The sequence below is a fragment of the Cariama cristata genome, unplaced genomic scaffold, assembly GCF_000690535.1.
Source record: "Cariama cristata isolate BGI_N322 unplaced genomic scaffold, ASM69053v1 scaffold3249, whole genome shotgun sequence".
Lineage (NCBI taxonomy): Eukaryota > Metazoa > Chordata > Aves > Cariamiformes > Cariamidae > Cariama > Cariama cristata.
Genome location: NW_009637278.1, coordinates 676 through 24,540, shown reverse-complemented (window position 1 = coordinate 24,540; position 23,865 = coordinate 676). Strand labels below are relative to the sequence as shown.

Here is a 23,865-nt window from a genome sequence, read left to right as displayed (position 1 = left end):
AGAAAAGTAGGGGGGGAGGGTGAGGGGAAGGGTAAAAAAAAAAAAAGCTGTATATTTGATGGCCTTAGGCATATTTTTCCTCTGGAGGAACAGGATGGTTGACATTGTGGTTGTAGGCCACTGGTATAATTTGAGACATGCTATGGAATAAATGCTTTAAAGCTGCCGAGAGCATTTCAACCACACCCAGTCAGCCAGCAGCAGCCCCGCAAGCTCATCCTTCTTTCACAGCATTACTGAAGGCATCCAAATTTGGCCTCTGCCGAGGGATGCATTATTCCAGATTAATTTTATTGGCTGTATTTTGATAGAAACACAGTTGCAAGAAGATACAACAAACCTAGCTGGAATGCAAAGTTTGGTGGAGAATATAGAGTGTTGAAAACTCTCTTTTTTTTTTTTCTTTTCTTTTCTTTTCTTTATATATGCTTTGCAGGAACTCCGCCAATACCTATCCAACCTAGCAGACCAGTGTAACAGTGAGAATAATGCTGTGGATATGCCTCTTGTAATAATTTTGGATAATTTGCATCACGTTAGCTCCCTGGGAGAGATTTTTAATGGACTTCTAAACTGCAAGTACCACAAATGGTAAAGAAATAATATCAGAACACGTTCCAAATTTCAATACTGCAGTCAGACCACTGCCATTGCAAAGTGTGATCACAAAAATGAACTCTAGATAAATTTGGTAAAGCGGACTGAGATGGCCAGACTGTCTATATATATTATGGACAGCACTTCAGAGCTTTTTCTCTTCCTAAAATGATCACTTCCTCTGAAACCAGTAATAAAAAGGTAGTAAAGGGTTTGGCCAATTTCCATTTACTTCATGCAGCAGTTCTTCAATACTAAAACCCCATTTTTAGTGAAAGATCCTGCTTTGAGATTTCTGTTTTGCTTTCAGAATTTGATGTTCTCAGAAGTCATATTTTCAGTAGAGAATTTGGTTATAAGTAACTACAAAAACCTTCTTTGACAAAAGAGGTTTGAATAACCTTTGTTTAATGTTGAGATCTTACTAAAAAGTTGTTTTTCAACATTTACAAGTTTGATTTACTTGATTTTTTTTTTTTTAATAGTCCGTATATTATTGGCACAATGAACCAAGCCACCTCCTCAACGCCTAATCTTCAACTTCACCATAATTTCAGGTACTGTTTATTCATGTTTCTCATTTATGTTTGTGGGCTGGCAAAGGAGTAAGGGCTACTGAGTCATCTGAAATTGTTCTTATCAGCTGAAATAGCAAACTGAGAGAGAAATACCATTTACTACTAGTTGCTGCCCTAACATGTACAGCTTTGTTATGATGCTGTTAGTAAAGTCACTGTGATTCATAAAACTTTTACTTTTCAGATGATTGTTAAGATATTTGTTCTTCTAACAAATTTTAAATAAGACAATGTTTAGGCAAAGCAGATACTGAATGAGAACTTAAGCTGAAAAAATTCACAGTACAAATTGTTTCATCTAGTGAACTCATGATTCCAAAATAACTTTTGCTAAGAAACATATATGACCGGGATAACCGATTTTGATCATGATAATAATTTAGAAATAATAAGAGAAATCTCATCCAGAATAGTTATGTTCAGAAAGAGAAGTAATGGACATTTCTGCTGTTCTGCCGTAGATGGGTGCTATGTGCTAATCACACTGAGCCAGTCAAAGGCTTTCTCGGCCGTTTTTTGAGAAGAAAACTAATTGAAACAGAGATCAGTGGCAGGATGAGAAATGCAGAGCTGGTTAAAATTATTGATTGGATTCCCAAGGTCTGGCAACATCTGAACAAATTCTTGGAGGCTCACAGCTCCTCTGATGTTACTATCGGTAAGTGTTCTGCCCATATGCCCAGGCAAATGTAAATATATGTATTTTATTTCCTTGTATATCAGGTACGTCCTTGTACATTTCCGTTCTTTAAATCCCTGCTTTTAGATGGCCATGTACTCTCAGGCAAACTGTACAAGAAGTTTCTAAACCTATTTTTTTTCCTTTTTCTAAGAAAAAAGGACTTCTTTCTGAGTCCTGCATACAAATGGTGTTATGAAATCTGGTTAATTGTTTTCACCTTGCAGGCTGTAGTTTTTAAAATTGATTCAGAGAATTTTTGAGCTCTCAGGAGGAGCAATTCAGCAGCTAGCTACTTATGTTCTCTCATCCTTGGCTTCCTTCTACAGAGAATTGGAAGTTATTGTTTGATCCTATTTTTGATGTGTATCATGATTGTGATTTGAGTGTAATATCTGAGTTTCCCTCTCCAGGTCCACGGCTCTTCCTCTCCTGTCCAATAGATGTGGATGGTTCTAGAGTTTGGTTTACTGACTTGTGGAACTACTCCATCATCCCATATCTTCTGGAGGCAGTTAGAGAAGGGCTGCAGGTGAGCAGAGAAAAGTGAAAAATCATAGGTCTTGAATGGTATCTATTCAAAAGGTAACACAGCATCCCACAAAACTGAATAATGGCAACATTTTCTGTAGATATAACTTGGACACTGAATACCTGCATGTTTGTGAAAATGTAGCCTAAATTGTCATTAATTTCAGGCAGAATTATTCTCTTAAAATGATTTTGAAATATGGAGTGGAAGCATTAAAAGTCCAGATTAGATTTTTTTTTTTTTTTTAAAAAAGTGTTTAGATGCCAAACTACTGACGTTTTCAGCAGGGAGAATTAGACACCCAAATATCTTTCAATAATCTGTTCCAGAAGCACACCTTAAAATTATACTGTGCATCTGAAAAACATGTTTGTGGTCATTAACTTAGTTATGCAGGATTTTCCTTTGTAAATCAAATCTTTCAACAAAGGAGGAACAAAGCTTTGTATGGAGAGAAACGTATTAATGAGTGACAAGTTCAGTATCAGTGGGGTTTTGATTACTTCTCAGTGTACAGGATGAATTTTTTAGTAGATTCCTTCATAATTCTTCGAGGCCATAGTGAAATCATCAGTGATTGCCTGTACTTAGTGACTGATTCATACTCTAGCAATTTGGATAGTTTTAAGCATTGCCACAGAGTTCTTAGCGTCTGTACGACTATAAAGCTTGTTGGAATCGGGGAGAGTTCAGCAGAGGATTGCTGTGGGCTTGCCATGCAACTATGGAAAAAGGGGCGCTTTTATTCTTCGGTCCTCTGTTCGCAGAATAAGCATGGCAGCACATAATTTAAGACACCTTTTTGGAGATAGCATAATCAAATATCAGTAAATTCTCAGCACTGCATGCATGAAAACTAAACATGAGAGAACACAAACAGAAAAGGGTGGTTTGCAGTGAGGGTCTAGAAGATTGAAAAAGGGCTAAAGGTGGATGGAGAATAGGAAATATAGCTAATGCATTGGGAGCTTGTGTTTTGGTAAGAGGACAGATGCCATTTTGAGGGCATAAGCTATAATTACATCTGATAGAGGTAGGAGTAGGGTAGTGGTTCTCCATGTAAAAGGACTCATTAGAAAGATAAAAATGTGGAAAGGATTCAGAAAAGAGCAGTAGGTATCATTAAGATACAGGAAGCATTATTCAGTGAGAGAGATGAGAAGTTCAGACTATGCAGTGTGTTCAAGAGGAAGCTAAAATGTTATTTGGTTATGGGAGTCTTGTGCTTTAGTCTTGCGGGGAAAAAAGTCTAGTGGATGTTTGACAAGTTTTGACTAGAAAAATTCAAACTGTAAGCAAGACATGGCTTGTTATTAGTAAGAATAATTAACAGTTATGAAATGTTACTTACAGAAGTAATAAGTTCTCCATCACTTATGTGTCTCTGTCTGAAGTCTTTCTGAAACGTGAAATAACTCCCAGGTACGAGCTCCACAGAGAAGCAGTTGTGTTGCAGAATAGCTGCTCCATGTCTGAAAAATAGTTCTTTCCATTCTGCTGCTGCTTAGGGCTAACCATTGCAGTGTTCATCAGGATGCCTTGCCATTAAGATATGTAAAAAAAAAAGTGTGAAAGATTTCTTTTGGAAAATACTGGGATTTTATTTTGATTTGCTTGTTTGTTGCCCTTCATTTCTGTACTAGAGCTTCAGCTCTTGTGTGCATTGAGAGTACTCTGCAGAGAATGGAGAAATCATGAAGACGCACCAGTCTGAGTACTTGAAGAAGTACTAAAAAAAAGGGGGGAAGATTTTACATTGTCCACTTAATAACCACCTTGGGTTTCTTTTGCTATCCAGACAAGCAGAGATTTGTAGATGTTTACAGAGAGAGAGAGAGAGAGGAGACAACCCTATCATAGAAAACTGATCTTTTACTAATGGCTTCTTACAAATCTATGAAATACATGAATTCTTCACAAGTTTTGGTTAAAATTTGGGTGAACTGTGATTGCCATTTGAAATTTGTCAATGCCTGGAGACCTCATTTTCTTTGGGATGATTGTGGTAGAATCTTAGACATGAGGAAAATGATAGGTCCTAGAGTACAAAACACACAGAGGAACTTTGCTAGAAATAGAACAGGAGAACCATTTTACATAAAAAATTCCTATAAAGGAAGGTAATAGGAGCCAATAATCTTTTGGACCTAAAACAAGAGAAAGGAGAGCATGTGACTGTTTCCTCCTGAAATGGCGCAAACTGATACTCCCAGTGATGCTTGGGCTCCTCGTACTGCATATTGAAGCTGTCATATGGCTGATGTGTGATGGCTGAGGTGTGGAAAGCATTGAAAAATTACTTAGAGAAGTGAAGAGAAAGAACAACAATTAATAAAACCATCTTTTTGCTTGCTTGTTTTGCCTGATATCTGCACCTTTCTTTAGGTTATTTGAATGGCTTGCGTTCCAGGTGTAAGGATTTCAATTTCTCACTTTGTGCTTTAGATTCTTTATCCACTTCAGTCCCATTTCCCCAATTCCACTCATTCATTTCCATTTAAATAATTTCTCTCTTGTTTAGTCGATGGATAAGAATAAGACTTCAGTACTCGAAGAGTAGCCAGAGTTGTGCTAATTAGCAAGGTAATGGTAGAAATGTGTGTTTGGGCTATTTTCTGTCCCCCACACCCACAAAGGCTCCTCTGAGAACACATCTTCTCTCATGAAATGGCCTGCCAGGAAGGAAGGGTGGACTGCTGATTTCACTCTGATCTCTGTGGATCTAAACCGAACTATTTTTATATTTCTGTTTCTCATTTAGAGAACTATTTTGGGTCAAAGGCAAGTGAGCCAAATGGATCCTTACAATCATTGCTCCCATTGGAGCTGAGGGGTTTTATTTTGTTCTTCAAAACAGGGATGTGAAAATTAGAGGGTTATATAAAACCCCAGTTCTTCCTGCTTGGTGTATCGATACAGAATGCAGCACCAGCAAAAAGATGACCCCGAGTCCCCGCGGCTTCGCCACCGTCACTCGTACTCCAGTCATTTCTCTTCGGTGCTTCGTGAAGCAACCTCTTTGATCCTTGCCCCCTTAATTGTTCCCTGGAAAACGTGCGCGTGGAAGGGACGGACAGAACTGGTCGCTGTGGAAGGGATGAGTCAGTCAGTCAGTCTCATCCGCTGAAGATACGTGATGAATTCATATATTGAAAAGGGAATTTCACTTACTAGCTAATTTTCAGAAACGAGCTAGGATCCACACAGACCTTCTCGGTAGCAAAGACACGTCTTACTAGCTAATTTTCAGAAACGAGCTACGATCCACACAGACCTTCTCGGTAGGAAAGACACTTGAAAAATATAAAATCCTTTCCACTTAACAACTGACATGTGTTGCTGTGGATTCGAGAGCAAGATTAAAAGGGGAGATCTGGTTTAGCACAGCTTGAAGACTTTACTCTGGGAAAACGATAGAGCGCGGCTCGGGGGTGAAGAGTGGTTGGGCTGTGTCTGAGATCGCCTGGCGCCATCTGCTGGGCACCTCTGCTCTCGGCGGCTGCAGGTGGTGGCGTGCAGAGCAATTTAATACTTTGTGCATGCAAAAAATAAAACCACAAAAAACCCAAGAAGAAATAGTGATGAGGAAAGTAAGGTGGTCTTAGATGCGTCAGAAAGCTGAAGAATGTCTTTGTTAGAGCGCTGCCTTTCCCCCCTGTGCGTTCTGCAGGAGAGTTCTCTGATGGTCTTAGATGCGTCAGAAAGCTGAAGAGTCTTTGTTAGAGCGCTGCCTTTCCCCCTGTGCGTTCTGCAGGAGACTTCTCTGAATTCAGGTGACAAAATGCCACCAGCAAACTCCAGTTGCTGAAGGATGTTTAGGCTGAAATTTATAAAGCAGAAGGAAACGTTTTAAAGTCACTCGAAGTTGTATTTATGCTTTTGAAAGTCATGTGGCATTAAAATGAATGTCTTACCTAATTAATGCAAACCAAATATAGCAAGGAGGATACGTTGGGGTTCAGTAACGCAGTCTGTTCAACACAAGTTTGTGAAACAGAGCTTGCTTACTTGAACTAGGAACATGACCATAGACAAATCCTGCTGGCGCTTTTTCTTGGTTGAATACAAAGAAATTCCCCTGACTTGAAAACCTTTTGCTGTGACATCCATCATTATTGCTCGTGGACAGGTCTTACGTTTCCTCTGACATGTTCCACTGGTGGTGGTTTCACGACAACAGCAAAGATAAGGCAGCTGCTGGTACGATCCCCATGTCAACGTTGATGACCTGTTTTGTATATTGACTTTATTTAACTTAACTTCATTAAGTGAGGTGATTTTCAGGTCTCCCATTCTTCACCTGGTGCCAAGAGAAGGGCACTGCAGTCTCAAAGGAGGTGTTGAGCCGCTTCCAAATCATTTGTCATTAAAAATAGCCTCGTACATTACTGGAGTAAGGAAAATGTCACTTGTTTGTGTTTAGCCCTGCTTGCATCTCCTGCAATCCAAGAATCATGGCACGTTCATTTTGGTTAGGTTGGCACCGAATGAAATGGTTGACTACTAGGAATGTTTTACAAGTTTTTATGCTTTTGCAGTTGTATGGGAGGAGAGCACCCTGGGAGGATCCTGCCAAATGGGTGATGGACACCTACCCCTGGGCAGCCACCCCACAGCACCATGAGTGGCCTCCTCTGCTGCAGCTGCGGCCTGAAGATGTGGGCTTTGATGGCTACTCGATGTCACGGGAAGGCTCAACCAGCAAACAAGTTCCAGTGAGTGATGCTGAAGGAGATCCTTTGGTAAGCTCTCATTTTGGAAATGGCAGAACCGCTTTGTTTCCCTTGTTTCGAGGGATTAGAAACAGGAATAAAAAAGTAAAAGACAGCTGGGGAGTGATAAAAAGTTTTAGAATGAGAAGGCAATGTTTCTGGTGAAGTCATCAAGTCAGCTTAGGGAATGCGTTCACACAGAAAACCTGTACAGCTTTGCAAGAAACAGCAACGGAAGCTTTACAGATTAATTTATTGAGGATATTTTGAGGATTCTTTCTTTTGAAGAGTGACTGAGGATGTGTATAATAAACTTAATTTCTACACTGTGGAATTAAATGCGTGATCTTGTGTACTTGAATAACACAGTGGAACCGTTTCATTTAGCCTGCTTTCCCATAATCACGAAGCAGGCTTGTTACTTTACTTCACATGGCTTTTAGAGCTGTGTTCTTGACACCAAATGAAAATTGAGATTTTTCAAAGAATGTATGAACTAATAGTCTCCATGTCTGCTGTCTAATTTATGAATCAGAAATACCACACAAGCATATAGGGAAATGTTAACATGTATTTGTACAGAACGTATAAATTGAGCTTGAAGGTAACACCAAATGCACATTTTGTTCCAATGGGAGACTGTTATTGAAGCTGCTGTGCAAACCGAATGCCCTGAAGCTGTTCTGTTGAGGTGTACATTTTTCTGGACAACTGGGAGTATAGAATGTGTGTTACAGCTCTTCCTAGCTCATATATACGTGATATACATATGAATATCAAGCTAGGTATTGGGGCATTCTGATTTGCCTCTTTTGACTGATCTGTCCGTATTGCCATGGGTCAGAGGAACAGAGAGGTAGGATGCTTGCAGAATCCTGTCGAATACAGCTGTGGACTAATACCATCAATCTCATTTTCACCTTTACTGGAAAAGCATACTTTTTATGACTGACTTGCATGCTGCTGTAATACGGTTTACAGTTAATATCTCTTTTCAGAGACTCAGTATTAATTACCCCACTTGTTTCTTCCTTTCCTTTGTCACCCACTGGCAAAGTGAATGCCACCGTAGCTTTCATATGGATTTGATGTTCTTTCTACATCAGAATACAAATAATCGTGAACTTCTGTGCCTTTGCAGATGAACATGCTAATGAGGCTGCAAGAAGCAGCCAACTACTCCAGTCCCCAGAGTTACGACAGTGACTCTAACAGCAACAGCCATCATGATGACATCCTTGATTCATCTCTGGAGTCAACGTTGTGATCTTCCTCAGATAGAAACAGGTTGTTTCCATTATTGCTCTCCTCCTTGGCAAGAACCCTGATCACGGACTCATGAAAAGAACACATTCCTGGGCTGGGATCTCAGTATTAGAGCTGCAAGAACAAGAAGACACTTGGAGTCAGTCTTGAACCTGGGTGCAGGCAACCCAAGCAACCTTTGTATTGTTTTTCTTTTGACGATGATGAGAACTGCACTATTCCTTTGTTTTCATTTGTTTAGTTGCTGTAAGCTCTCATGCCTAAGATACTGAAGATGTTAAACGTAATCATCATTGCTAAAGTTGAAGGGGCCAGGGGGGAACTTCACAGCTATGAAGCAAACAGCTTTGTGCCATGTACTGTCTGGAAGGAGAGGGGAGAGGAAATACTTGCCTATGCTGCTTCTGACCAAACACGTTTAGGTGAGGGCTGGACTTTTACCAATCAGCTTTGCGGAGTAAACTCAGCTTCATATAGTTCTGGTGCTATAACAGTATCGCTTGCCTTGGTTATAATACTCAATAAAGGCAAAACTGCAAAACAGGGAAATTTGAATAAATATTAAAAAAGAGAAAAGAAAAAAAAAAAAGAAAAGCAAAAGCGCTGCTCTCCTTGCCAGTCTGAGACCTTGGCTTTCTTTCATTGTGTGTTTATAAAGATATATATATAAATAGGAATATATAAAAATATATATACAGTCTGAACAAGTCAGGTTTTTTCAAACACTGTGTAACAATCAGACCTACTACAAGTGAAAGATCAGGTAGCCCTTTGCTAGTCAGGGCCTGATTCTCTTCCCACTTTACATCCACGTAACCAACTTGGTTGACTTCGGTGGCATTACACCCAATTTACTTACAGGAGGAGAGTTTCCCTCCTCCACAGAAGTCAGCAAAAGGACCGTGCCCCGTGAAGTCCTACAGCTCCAGAGGACCTTCAGCAGCGCACAGGCGTTGTGAGCCCTGTACGCAGAGGGGAGCTACACCCCTGGAAAGGGAATAATCAGACTTTCAGGTTTTGATTCTTGCCATGAAATATTACAGCTGTTTTCTAAAAACTTTTGAGTTTTGTTCAGAGGTTTTGTTCCAATCAGCACAACCATAAATGGCTTAATTAAAACTCAGCTCTGTGACAGTTCCAGTGCTACTCTGGTGACACCTACTTCCATGACTTTTCTTTCTAATGGCAAAAAAAAAAAAATAAAAAATAGTATTTTAGCAGCACTCAGGTCTGGAAAAAAAAGGAGGGAAGGTACTGCGTCTTTTAAGTTTAACTGGGCCATGCTTTTGAGTTTTGGCGAAGCTGTGAACCTGGTTTTATTTCTCCTCCTCTCTGAACGCACACACCTACACTATCAGTGTTAAGGCTTGTACTTCTGTTGGGGAGCAAGAACACCTCCCAAAGAATTGCACTTTCCTTTTTATGGAAGCAAACGTTTATACCACCATCACCGCAACGTCAGCTGTACCTCAGACAAAAACATCACTCCTCAATATGGGTTTGTACTAGCCTTTCCAGCTATCTTTTGGTGCTGACTTTTAAAGCGATGCCTTATTTTGTACTAATTGTGTTTGATTAAATTAGTGCTGTATATTATGGGATTTTATTTAAAGAAACAGGGCTAAAGTCATCTCTTGGAATATCATAAGTTGCTGTGAATATTGTTTGTATGAGATACTAGAATTTGTTTAAATGTGACAAAAAAAGGAGGGAAATGAGATAACTTTTCAGGTTCATATCAATCTGCAGCTAATAAGTCACTGAAGAGCTGTTTTATCCATGCAGGAGAAAAAAAAAAGCTTTTCAACTATAATAAATGCTGTCATTAATAAATTACAGGAATATGCTGGTTTTTCACTGTACAGAAAGAAAACTTATTACAAACATTTTTTTTAAGAGCTTGTGGATTTAAAGTAATATAACAGACAAGTTCATGCTTCTGTGACTGAGCTTGAGAGGATCGTTTTGTTATACCTCATGACTTTCTGTAACATAACTGTACTTTGTCTTACTGAGCTGGTCTTGAATCTGCTCCTGTTACAACTTTTAAGTGCTGATGACTTTTTTTTTTTTAAAAAAAGAAAAATATTGTAAAAGAAAAATTTAAATATTTTAATGACGGGGGGGAAGAGCTTGGTGTAGTTACTGTTTTAACCTTATGAACTCTATTTCATTATTTCACTGAATGAAATACCAAGGGTTACTCAGCCAATGTTCCTAATCCAGTTCTTGGTACTGTAAAAATGGGATAAATCTGTATGGAAACAAATACATAGCATGCTGATGATGAGTTTGAGAGAGGTTAATTTTTCCAGTAGTCTTGACAATTCTGCTTCCCAGCACTGACTTTACCTGCTACTACTGTGAATTTTGGTACCTAATCCCCCAACTGAATCCATGCAGATAGAGCATGTGCCTGTAAAAAAAATCCAGTTGCAGGGCTAGGGCTTTAAATGGGCTTAATATCCTAGAAAATGTCTCAGTTAGCCTTTAACTGAGTGCTGTAAGACATGTTTAAAATGGTGTTTTATTTGTGGGGAACGGGGTATTTTTTTTTTTCTCATTTTTAATCCTGTGCTTAAGCTCAGGAAGGAATTTCTGTTATCTATTATTTTTTATTGACACTAGCTTGGATTACAGTGAGAGGCAATTTTTGTAGGCTAGTCATTCTAAGCATCACAATATTGAGTGTCTTTTCTGAAACTTCGGGAAGCAGGGTTACCTGTTGTGCACACGTTTTAGTTTTTATCAAGACTTTTCATAGATTAAGTCTTTCTTTAAGTGACTTTGTCCTCATTTAAGGCTTTTTCAAAACTCTTCCTTTTTTTTTGCCTTCTCTTCCTTACAAAGTTGGCTTGTTTAAAAAAAAAAAAATCAACAAGAAAGAAATGCAAGATTCTATGCAACATTCATGTTGAGTTATAAATTGAAAATATAAACCATTTTCTTTCCTTCAGAACTGCCAAGAATGATACAGGCCATAAATGAGATGTGGTTTATTTGGGGAAGGGGAGGGAGGGGGTTGGTTAGGCTTTTTGTACATTTTGGAAGAAGCAAACTGATATTTCATTGTTGATGCTTAACTTCGATATTATGTGTATGAAATCTTGTCTAAATGTGGCAGTTTTCTTTCAAGAAAAAAAATACAAAAACAAAGCAAAAAAATCTTTCTTTGTCGATATTAAATGGAAGGTTGCTGTTTTGATCTAGTCATTTCCAGTGGAACAGTTTATGAAATATGTTCTATAAGATGTACATTTTTTCATTGTAACATAGAAATGTAAATATTTGATTAAAAGTGCTGCATTTTGATGAATTTTTTCTAGCCATTTTTAAAGAGAAAAACTAGGAATTGAGTATTTTGTGTACGTTTATGATGTTTTCCATTTGCTCCTCTCCCTATTTAATTTTCAGTTCTCATTTAGGATTGGAATTTGTGAATGGTCTGTTTGAGATCATGCCTCCCCTTTTTCACCCTCCCCGTTTCTGCCCCTTCCCCACCCCCTGTGTCACGGAGAATAAAACTGATGATTGTACCAGTCTTAAATTATTCATGATTCAATAAAATTGATGCTTATTTATTCAGATTTGTGGCTTCCCAGAACTTTTTGTCCCTTCTTAATCAACATTTTCTGGTTTGTTTTTTTTTTTTGTTTTTTTTTTTGTTTCATTTGAAGATTGTGGGGTTCACTTCCTGGTTTTGTTGGCTTTTTCTAAGTACTTGTGAAAAGACGCCAACAGCCCTTACGCACATCCAGGAGGAAATTTAGCAGAGGGACTACACCAATACGATTCTCTCTCATCGCTAAGGTTTGCAGACAATATCCATCAAGATCTGCTCAAGACAGGACTGGTCTATCCATTTAGAGTGTCTCTGCCAAAAGCCCAAAGTCAGTCAATACATAACCTAATACGTAGCTGGTGCCAACTTCTTTTTCAAGAGAAGTCCCTGTTGGTCACAAGGGCTGCAAGTGGCAGCGTACGTTAGGCTTATTCTGAACGTGCTTTGCAGAACGGACTTCATAGAGCCATAGAGTGGTTTGGGTTGGACCTTCAGAGGTCATCTAGTCCAACCCCCTTGCAATGAGCAGGGACATCTTCAGGTTGGTCAGAGCCCCGTCCAACCTGGCCTTGAATGTTTCCAGGGATGGGGCATCTACCACCTCTCTGGGCAACCTACACATTCCACACATTATTACAATTTCCTCTTCACCTATTTGATAGAGACACTATGATTATACAGTAATAAATTTATGTTGACCAGTAAGAACATGTAGGGATCTATTCTTCTGCTTCCTTCCAAATAAATGCTTTAACTTTGGGGGAAGTACGTACTCTCTTTTCAGAAGGGATAGATTCAAAACCCACCGCACTTAAAGTGTAAGGGATAATTCTCAACAGTAGTAATTTTTTTTTCCTGGAGACTATTTTCATATTTCTACTTTTTTGACAGTTCCTTGTAGTTACCTTGTCCTCTGCTCACTGATTTGAACTATTAATGGTAGTAGGACAGATTCACCTATATCAAAGGAAAAGTTTTCAAAGAGAAGAAATTCTGCTGAAAATTTATGATCTGCATTCAAGTTAGTTTAATCTAAAAATACTCTTCACTTTTAATAATGCAGCAGTGCAGACTGTAACTCAGAGATGATCGTCCATAATGTGGGCTTCATCTGTCCCTCCACAGGAATTTTCCGGAGGCAGAATAGTTTTGGACATGCTCAAGCAGTTTTTTCTGTGTTCTGTAAACTTCCTTTGATGCGCAGAATTGAACGTTTTAGAATTGGCCCTGGAAAATGCTCCAGCCCTGATCTTGGACAATGTTTGAATCAATACTGGACTGGCACCAAAATGCTTAATACCTCTCAGGAACTCTTCTTTCCTTTCTTCCCTTTTTTGGCTGCCCCATCCCTTCCCCATGTTCTTGTTCTCTGCTCTGTGCACACTTGTGTTGTACACTCATCTTCACATTTTTTTCCCTTTACATTATCTTCTTTTTAACTTTTTTTGCCCTGCTTTTCTGTTTTGAACATCCTATTTCATTCTTGTTTTGTGTCCTTCCTGGATCCACCTCGTCATTTCTCAGTGCTGACTTCCTTTCTGCAATGGAAAGGGCAATCCCCTGGAGTCATTTTATGAACTCAGTCCACGACCTATGACATGTATTTACACCCCTTGCTTTCCACTGAACTTTTCCACTGGTATCTTGAGGTAGTCACCTCAAGAACCAGAGAGGAAATACCTCCTGGCACCCTCCAGGCTCCCATCCTTCTGCACTTTCTGCGCACGGCTTCATTTTACCACTTTACTGACGCTGCTGATTCTGACATTATGTTAGGTGTGATAGCTGAGGGCTTGTGGTATGGAAACACCTACTCTTCATTGGTTTCTAGCTTTTAATGCAGACAATCAGTCTGGTTCTCTCTCCTCCACAGTTTATAGCCCCTACTTGGCACAGGGAGGACCCATGTGAGGTTGCTTTTCCTAGCACGCATTTGCAGTGTGTTGGCAGGAGAGGAGCAGATGCCCGTTGGCCCTATAAGCAAACAGTCGTTCCCCCTATCTCCTTGTTCATCAGAAAGCTTTGGGGGGTTAGAGCAGAGCACAGCAGCTGAGGACAGCTCTCATTTCTGCTAATGGCAGTGGGACTGACTCTAGGCAAATACTTTCCCATTGACATCTCCGTTTGCTTAGCCACACAAAGAAAGCCATGTTCATGTCTCCTTCCTTGGTCACAGAATTATCAAATCATTTAGGTTGGGATGGACCTTTAGAGGTCTTCTAGTCCAACCCCCCTGCAATGAGCAGGGACCTCTTCAACGAGATTAGGTTGCTCAGGTACACAAATACTTCTGATTTTCTCTGTTGCTGGAGACTCAAGGGGACTGAGCTAGTTACAAGGGATGGAGCCCATGCTCTGGCTAAGCGTGGGTAATTCCTCCTCCTGCTCCTCTAAGAAGTTCACCCACACAGGGCTGGGCAATTAGGAAGTCTAAAGGACCTTAACGTAAGAATGAATCCACAGGCAGATGGGAAGAGGTTGTGCTTCCAGTGAGATCTTGTAGTAAACCTGATCTGTAGTAACCCTTGTACGTCAAGGAGCTGGTGATCCACGTAACGGTCAGCCTGAATATGCCCAGGCCTGTGCTAGGCTGCTCTGCCCTATGCTACAAGAATGGCCTGGCCTTCAGACCTGGGTTGTGCCGCACAAATCCCTTGTCCGTAGGATAAACTCAGCCAGCCCATTCTAACAGAGGAGCCTGCAGGCAGCTCCTGCTGGGTACCTGGGACTAAGCCACCTGGGTGTCCTTGCCTTTATCCAACCACGCAGCAAGAAGTTCTCATGAGTACATCCTTTCTGTTTGACAGCACAAATGGTGAATAGAGTTGTTTTCTTGTAAGAAAAAAATCCTGTAATAGCTCAAATGACCACACCTATGGATGGGATGTGACCAGCATGCTGTGGAGGCCCCTTTGATGCTACACCACTCAGGTTTCCCACCATCTAAAGGGACGTAAGATAATCTCTGCTAGTCTCATCTTACAGTGTTATCTCTATTAAATAGCACTTTGATACTTCACTGAGTCTGGGTGCCTTTCTTACTGGGATCACAACAAACCAGCACCACCCAGTGCAGAACAGATGTTAGGACACAAAGCCCAAGCCCAGTGGGGGAGGAACACGCTCATAAGATCAGGTCTGTGTGAGCTTCTAAACCTCATCAACAACAATATTTCTGGCAACTTTATTCCACCATTTCCAGCTTCCCGCTCTCTGCCCAGCGCCTATCGGCTTTGACTGTTGAATCCATCTGTTCCTGCACAGTGGTGCACAAGTTGTCCATCAGGTTCCTGGAAGGCATGGAGGACTGCTTCCTGCTGCAGATGCTGGACATGCCGACTAGGAGCGGCACATTGCTAGATTTACTACTCACAATCCAAGTAATTATCAGTGGTAGCCTTGGATATAGCGATCATAACGTTAAGATCATAACGTTTAAGATCCTGCAAAGCACACTGAAGATCAATAGTAGGACAAAGACCCTGGATTTCAGAAGGGCCAACTTCAATGTGCTCAGAGCCCAGCTGTGAGAGAGTCTAGAAACTAGTTACAAATAATGCTGACAAGGCAGAGGTTCTCAAGACTGCCTTTGCTTCTGTCTACCAGCATAGCTGATCTCCAGAGCACAGCCTCAAGGACCTACAACAACGTACGTGTCGACCCACCAGTAGCGGAGGGAGGGCTGGTCTGCACCCTCTTGCAAGGGCTCAACCCACATGAATCCATGGGCCTGGGCAGAATCCCACCCAGGGTGTAAAATAAATGTCTGACTTTGTTGCAAGGCCACTGTCTATAATTGAAAAGTTGTGGAGATCAGGGCATATCCCTGATGACTGGAAGAGGGCAAATGTCAAACCCATCTACAGGAAGGGCCCAAAAGAGGACCCAGGAAACTGCAGACCTGTTAGTCTTACTTCAGTCCATGGGAAAGTAGAGGAATGAGTTCTCCTAGAAACTATTACAAACCAGTTAAAGCAGGTGATTTGGAAAAAACAGCATGGCTTTACCAAAGGCAACTTGTACGAGGCTAACATGATCACCTTCTGCTGCAAAAGAGTATTTTCTGTCTACGTGGGGAGTACAGAAGATGCTGTTTACCTGGACTTCAGGAAAGCATTTGACATTGTTTCCCACCGTCCTCTCCTGGACAAACGGGCAAAAATACGGATTGGTTGGGTGATCAATTAGGAAATTGGCTAACAGGCAGCACTCAGGGGGTGGTGATCAATGATTTTTACTCAGACTGGCAGCCTGTCACGAGTGCGGTCCTCCGGGGATCAATACTGGGCCCCATGATATTCAACATCTTCATAAATGTTCTGGATGATGGGATTGAAAGCACTCTCACCAAGTGATGGCACTAAACCAGGTGGCGAGGTGAACACATCAGAAAAGAGAGCCATCTTACAGAGAGACCTGGACAGGCTGTAAGAGTGTGAACCGTGTGAAGTTTAACAAAGACAAGTTGGAGGTCTTGCACCTGGGATGACATCCCCAAAGAGCCCAGTACGGGCTAGGAGCCATGTGGCTGGGAAGCCGCGTTGCTGAAAGGGTCCTGGACAACAAGCTGAACATGTCCGCAGTACAACGAAGGCAAATCAGATCCTGGGCTGCATCCACATGGCCATTACTAGCAGAGGTAAGAGATGTGATCATCCCACTCTACTCGGCACTTGTCAGGCCACACCTGGAGTACTGTGTCCAATTCTGGTCCCCACAATTAAAAAATAACATGGACAGACTGGAAAGGGTCCAAAGCAGGGCCATGAAGACAATCAAGGGGCTGGAGACCTGCCCTATGAGGAAAAACTGGAGCAGTTAGGTCTCTTCTCCTGGAGAAGAGAAGACCTCATCACAGTATTCCAGTACTTAAAGGGCAGCTACAAACAGGATGGATGCCCTCTCTTCACAAGGAGTCACATGGAGAAGACAAGGGGCAATGAGTACAAGTTGCCACAGGAGAGGTTTTATTTTGATATAAGAAAGACATTTCTTTGCAGCGAGAACCATCATTCACTGGAACAACCTTCCCAGAGACATGGTAGAGTCCCCATTGCTGGAGGTTTTTTAAGATGTAATTGAACAGGGTAATAGCTCTCATCTAGGCTCCCTTTCCCACGAAAGGTTGGACCAGAAGATCTTGTCAGGTCCCTTCCAACCTGGGCTGTTCTGTGATTCTATGAAGTATTTTAACCCTTCACTGATTACAAGGCAGGGAAAACCAGGTAAGAGCAGCACACCTAGCACTTGGTGCATGTTCAGTAGAGGCACTCCTGTGAGGTCCTGGCTACTCTGCTGGGCTTTCCCTGGTGTTAGATCCCTGTCGTGTGGGTTGGGAAAGTGACGCTGATATGTTTTTTGGTGTTTGAAGGATTTTATTTATTTAGATCAAGTTCAGTCTTGGTTGAATAATACAAAAGCCCTAAAGGTGTACAATTAAGATAATTTAATAACAAGGGCTGGCAGAAGGGATGATCTTCTACACCTCTGTCCCAACCTTGCTGAGCATTTCTGTCACATGCACTTCTGACACACTGGTGAGGCAGTCCCAGGTGCTAGACCAGCTGAAATCAAAGCAAATCAAGAAAATAGATCAGTTTTCTGCTCTTCATGCTGACCGCTTCAGGCCCAGCTATGTGCCAATGCATGTGCATGGGTCAGGAAGGAGAAGAGGAAACACAACCAGGAGTGAGACTCTGCCTTGTTCCTCTTGGCGGTAGTAGACCCCATAGCTGTTGTGCCAAACTCTACCTTAAACTTTCCGGGCAAAGATCTTTAAATGCCATCAGTGGTTTTGAGGCCTGAACTTGGGTCTCTTCAAAGAAGTCTGGTTCACCTTAGGACAGGGCTTTTGCATTGGTGGGGGTGTTTAGCCTTTCACGAGCCTCAGCCTGCACTGGTTGCTTCAGGAAACTATGGCCTTGCATCTTGGGCTCCGTTTCTTTAAGATGACTGTAATGTTCAAACTCGCCTGGAGGACAGGTGTTCTTCAAAAGAGGTGATTAATTTTTTTTTTTTTTTTTTGGCTCAACTGTGGCATTCTCATGCTCTTTGGTACTGAAATGCAGGGTGGCAGGTGAGGATTTTTTTTGCTTGCTGTTGTTAGGAAAGACACCATACAGATGAGATAAACATGCTTTCATGTGTACGATGTTAACATCTGTGTTTTATTAGATGATTTCTATACATCTGGCTAAGTGTACGGGCATACAGCTGTATTGGTGCAGTGCTCCCGGTACGGGGCTGTGGAGGAGGCCACCTGCCTCGTCTGCCCCGGTTGTGGCACAGGTGAAAACGCTTCCAGCTCCCCGACTTGTGTGGAGTGCTGGTTGAGCGGATTTTCAGCTGGGGAGGAGGACCAGAGGGGCATGGCAGGACCCCACACATCCTAGGCTCGCTCCGGGGCTGCTGGTGAGCTCTGCAGGTAACAGCAGCACAGACTCCCTGAGAAAGTGATTTATTTTCTTTTTTTTCCCCTGTCCAAAAGCCACTCTCCCATGCTGGAGGAGATCAGAGTTACAGCAGGCACAGATGTTGAACCAGCTGGTTACTTAAGGGATGAAATAATTGAGAATTTGCTGCCCTGAGCTCGCAGTCACCAAAGATAAATCCCCCTCTCTGCCTTACCCATTCCCCAGTGTCAGATACTTCCATCCTGGCTGTGAGAAGGAAGAACAGACATACAAGACCACTCCAGGCCACTATGTCTTTAAAAAAAAAGGACTTCAATATCATACAGCAGCAGTTGTTACGGGAGCGCATTACGTACAGGATTACTTTGCTCCAGAGTTTCAAAAACTGTGGATGCTACTAGTCAATATGGAAATCTTTCCATCTCCGTGAAGGCAGGAAAGGCTTCTTATCACCTTTCCTCCATTCCCAGAGCATACAGAGAGCTGCATTAAAAAAACAAATAAATAAATCAAAAAGTCCCAGGGCCAGCAGATTTGTATTAGCCTCAGCAAGATTAGCTAACTTCAGGGAATAGGGGGAGGTAGCCTCTGCCTCTCTTTATGTTAACAGCAAATTATGAAATATTTTGCTCTTAGAAATATACCCAGGCTGAACTCCGGGTGTCACGTACAGGAGGAACAAACCCAATTGTCATCAAGTCCTCCTAAAGCAGCTGGGACCTCTCCACATGTGAGGTGAGCGAGTAAATTGAGGCCCCTGCCATAAGACCTCAGAAAGGGTAGCTGCTCCTGCAGGACTTCTCTTGGCACAGCTGTCCCATATGAGCCATCTCACAGTAGCTGTGAGCTCTGGCTTCACCATCCCCAGTATAAAATGGAAGCCTTGGAGGGGGAAACTCCTTTCGTGCAAGTCACAGATGCAGTCTGGCAGCTGTTGGTAAGTAAAAAAAAACAACCCAGTTCTTTCATTTCATATTAAGGTGTCCCTGAATCTTAAATAGTTGTGCTTTTGGTGGTCATGTGGTCATGCGATGTTTTTTTTGCTATTAAAAAAAGACCCTGGGGAGGGGGGAAGAGTAAGATTGATAAATGTCAGGTAAGGAGTTTTCCCCTGTAAATGGCAATTCCAGGTTATTTTTTTCTTTAGTAAGGCTATTTGTCTAGCAGAATAAGATGTGATAGCCCTCATGCTGAAAGATGTAGTCTGAAATAATTAATTTTGGTAATATTCCAAGTGCAGATAAGTTGTAAAAAGCAGAGGCTGTAAGGAGATTAGTAGTTTCTGATGAGCACTGAACCAGGAGGGATTATGTATAAGTGATACCTGTTCTTGTTTTGAACATGTTCTTTTCTTGAGTTTTGTAGTATGGGTGATGGTACCTCTGGTCTCTGGAGTAGCCTATGAATTTTAAAACAAAATATGTGGTTTTAATCAGACCTGTCTTTATAGGTTACTTAACTATGGTCTCACACTTACTGAGCTAGTAAAATTTAAGTTGTAAGTAATTGTCATGGGCTGGTCTATCACTTACAGAGTCAATAGATAGATAACAATATATTCTGCAGTATATACGTGGTTGATAATGCATGTAACAGCTCTTTTGTTTGACCCTGGATGAGCCCTCGGATAGATTGTGCCAGTTGCTGTTTAATGCGTATTTGTGTGATGTTTTAGGTATGCTTGGCAGATGTGCTGCTCTTTTGGAAAGCCTTGTTTTAAAAAAACAAAACAAACAAAACCCAACCAAACCATGCAAAACAACCTCATGTTCTTTCACTGTCTTTTGTGGGATAAATACTGTGTGATGTGCCTTACTTGCTGCCCTGTCTCAGGTGTGTGTTATCAATTGCTAATGGCAGTAAGGTGTTAGAGAGGTAGAAGATGATTAAAGTTGCAATGTCTCACGGCATAGGTGTGTCCAATTAGCTAATTGGAAAGCAGCTGAAGACCTGGAACAGGCTTCCTAGAGGGGTGGCCAATGCCCCATGCCTGGCCGTGTTTAGGAGGCTTTTGGACAATGCCTTTTAATAAGATGTGTCAATTTTTGGTCAGCCCTGAAGTGGTCAGGCGGTTGGACTAGGTGGTCCTTGTCGGTCCCTTCCAACTGGAATCTTTCTCTTCTCCCTTCCATGCCTTTCCTCGCGGCCGTGGTAGCGTAGGGCAGTGGAGCACACAGGGATGGTTGTGTTCAGGTGATGTCTGCTCCATTTATTTCTTTGTTTTGGTGTGTTGTGAGTGGTGGGCACTAGTCAGATCAACGGAGCAGAAAATAAACTAATTTTGTAACAAAATCTCTGTTTCAGCAGAACTCCACTACCTGCATGCAAGGTGGAAAACATTGATGTTTCTGTAGTGTGTATTTGTATCTAAAAAAAAAAATAAATACTCAGGTAGTTATGGATTTGCCTTGTGTTGTAGAAGTGATCCTTGGCTGGACTTAAGGCTGAAGAGTCGTCTTAAGTCTCTCTCTTTCATTCTGTTTCTCTGCCCCATAAGAATGTTCTAATTGCATGCTCCCAGTCTACAAACTGTAGTATCTCAGCAGGGTGGTGCAGGGCAGGTGTCCACACCCCGACCTACCTGGGCAGTAACTGGAAGGAAGGATGGGGGTCAGAAAGGCTTTGGAGGGGAGCACAGGGTAACACCAGCAGAAATTAAGTTGCATTTAAATGCAAGGAGGGAGAACGTGTTCATTTTAACTACAGGATATCTTCAATACTTTGGTTGAGTTGCTCCCTAGTTAAAAGGCAGGTAGGTATTCCTGTAACATGATTTAATTTGAAGCTGATAAATTCTTATTGAATCGCTACACTGTAGATAAAAGGTAGTTTTCTTTTCTTTCCCTGTTTGGCCCCAGACACAGGCTACAACAACCTGTAAACCAGAACCAAGTACTACTGAACGATCAAACTTGGAAATCCACTTCTTTTTTATTTGACAATCATTCACTTTATTATATATACATATTTAAGGCCTGTACATGGTAAAATACAAAATAAAGGTGTTTTTATAAGTTACACAATTAAACAGCTACATTTGTCTGTAGTTTAGCTGTCATTCAATTAAAAAAGAGAGAGACCTTGTTGAGCCATCGTTATATTCATTCACAATAACCTTGGTATAAAACATCCATACAGAGTAAGTGTACAAAATAGTGTACAGTTCATATAAGCTGTGCAAAGACAGCAAAGTTCAGTCAAAAATCAAAGAGGCGTACCCACTTTCCTCTGTCCACACCATGGATAGCAGAAGCAAAGTGGAAAATAAGCACAAGCCTGTGGGCAAAAAGATGGGTTAGACAGTGCTTTGAATGTAATATTGATGCATAAATTAAAATGAAAAAAACATAAATAAGGTCTTCATTGCACAAGGCACACTTACGTTATACCTCAGAAGTCATTCCAGGGATTTCAATGGGTCTGTTGCATGAGAATTGTGGTATTTGGGGTGAGGAGGGAGGCAGCGTTTGGTCTGTGCCCCTCAGGGCTATTTAATTTTGGAGGATGGGGTTGCTAGGTCAGACCAGGCTTCAGGGTTTTGAAATCTTAATAGTAGCTGGAAATTCACTTGAAAGGCAGTAAAAATGGCCACAGCATCTACATTGTATTTTTTTGCTGTTTCTTATCTGGGGGGAAGATGTTTCCCTTCTAACAAGCTGTGCTTTCCTCCCTGCTCTAAGGCAAGGAGCTGCCTGTTTCTGGGAGAAGGGAGCTAATTGAGGAGGTGTTGATTGTTAAGCAGAGACAGTTATGGAAAGGTTGGCCGATGTGATGAATATGAAAACCTCCACATGGGGCAAAGAATAAGGAATAGCTGTGAGCAGAAAATCTTGCAGCTATGTGATAGAAGAACCTGCATTGGAGAAGCATGTGGACGTTTGGGTGGGACATCACCTCTTCAATTTATAGCACTTTGTGTTATTTACATCTTTGCAATGTCCCCATGTGATGGCAGGGGCAGACAGGTGATCTAAGAGACTGTTATCTCCTCCTCTTCCTCTTCCTGTTCATCATCCTCTTCCTCTGAGTCTGAGAAGTCTGAAGGTTTGCTGGGGCTGCTAGAATGGGATGGAGAAGGAGACATCTGGGAGTCCGGTCTGTCCCTCAAGTGTAGATGTTCTGGGGACTGGTGGTAGGTTAAGGGATGCCGGGGGCTGGGTGGGCACATGGGGGGAACTTCCTCCTCCTCCTCCTCCTCCTCTCCTGAACACTTCTTGCCTACATCACTGAGATCTGGATGAGGGTTGAACTTGGTGGGTAGGGTCTGTTCTCTGCAGCCACCAGAAGAGAGGAGCTCTCTTTCTTTGGAGTTCCTCCACTTCATCCTCCTGTTCTGGAACCAGATCTTCACCTGGAGGGTGAAGCAACAAAGAAATGAAACAGTTCAGTAAAACAGGGACCAGGAAAAGCCTTTTGGTTGCACCCTCAAACCCTGTCCATGCCTGTACCGAAGCTAATGGGAACCTCAGAACCTGACCTTTGGGGACCCTAGAAGAGGAGGGCAAGTTGAAGGGCAATAAGGCTGTGGTCTGTCCTGTCCTACTCACCCAGCTGGGAATCGTGCTGCTCTGTTGATGCTCATGGCCCTGTAGCTTGCTTTGGGCTCTCTCCCGGTCGTGGGCAGTTCTCCCTGCTCCTGTCCCCTTCTCCTCCCCTTCTCCCAAGCTGTCCCTGGGGGTGGGGGGGCAGCTCCCCACACCCCCTCTGCTCTCCCCACCCGGCACCGCTCTCACCTGTGAGTCCTTGAGGCCCAGCTTGGCCGCCAACTTCTTCCTATCAGGTTTGCTGATGTACTTCTGCTTCTGGAACATCTTCTCCAGCGCCTTGCGCTGCACGTCGGAGAAGACGGCCCGACGCAGCATGCCACGGCGGGGCTTACCGCGGGCTGCCAGCGGCCAGGAGAAGGTGCCGGGGATGGGGACCACGGCGGAGGCGGCTGTGGGGGGACACACAGTGCTGAGCGGAGCGGGACCACCCCCTGCCTCCCCCTCCCTGCCCTTCCGCTGGGCACCCATCAACCTGGGGCTGTGAAAAGGAGCTTTAGGCTTAATTAAGCACCCCCTCTTTCAGCCAGTGATCGCTGGGATTAGATCTATCAACTCAAATGTGTAAAATGGATCAATAGTGGCCGGTTTTGTTGGGAGATTCAAAGGTCTCCGGCCTGAAAAGGCAAAGCGAGGCGTACCAGCTAAGATAGAGGTATGATAAAAAAGCTTTCCCTCCCACTCAGAAGCATTTGATTTTTTTTTTTTCAGGCGCTTTTATCATTTCAGAGGCTTTATTATGCTCGAGATGAAAATGAGGACTTTTCTGATTCTGAACAAAACCGCTCCTCTGCAGATGCAGTTTTGATCAACCAGTATTCATCTTTTTATATTAATCTCTTCTTCCCCCCCACCCCCCATGTTAGAGAACTCAATCCAAAGACATGAAAAGTAACAGCTAATTAGCACATTGCCTGGTTCCCAGGGGCATTGGTATGATAAAAAGGGCAGAGTTTCGACTTAAAAAAAAAAAAAAGGGGGG

At 42.2% G+C, this 23,865-nt stretch overlaps 2 protein-coding genes across 2 annotated transcripts in view; one reads left to right on the top strand and one right to left on the bottom strand.

Annotated features, from left to right (window-relative positions):
* Positions 1-9,280, top strand: part of LOC104167852 (neuron navigator 2-like) — a 102,163-nt gene extending 92,883 nt beyond the window's left edge. The window contains 6 exon segments of the mRNA XM_009708242.1: positions 437-591; positions 1,083-1,154; positions 1,637-1,833; positions 2,268-2,386; positions 6,925-7,128; positions 8,240-9,280. Of these exon segments, the coding sequence (XP_009706544.1) occupies positions 437-591; positions 1,083-1,154; positions 1,637-1,833; positions 2,268-2,386; positions 6,925-7,128; positions 8,240-8,365 (873 nt within the window). The 3' untranslated portion in view covers positions 8,366-9,280.
* A 13,029-nt stretch (positions 9,281-22,309) lies between these two features.
* DBX1 (developing brain homeobox 1) lies at positions 22,310-23,275 on the bottom strand (the record flags this gene model as incomplete). Its single annotated transcript, XM_009708243.1, has 2 exons — positions 22,310-22,690; positions 23,073-23,275. Coding segments are annotated over 2 exons (584 nt in total), but the record flags the coding sequence as incomplete, so codon positions are not given.
* Between the last annotated feature and the right edge of the window lie 590 nt (positions 23,276-23,865).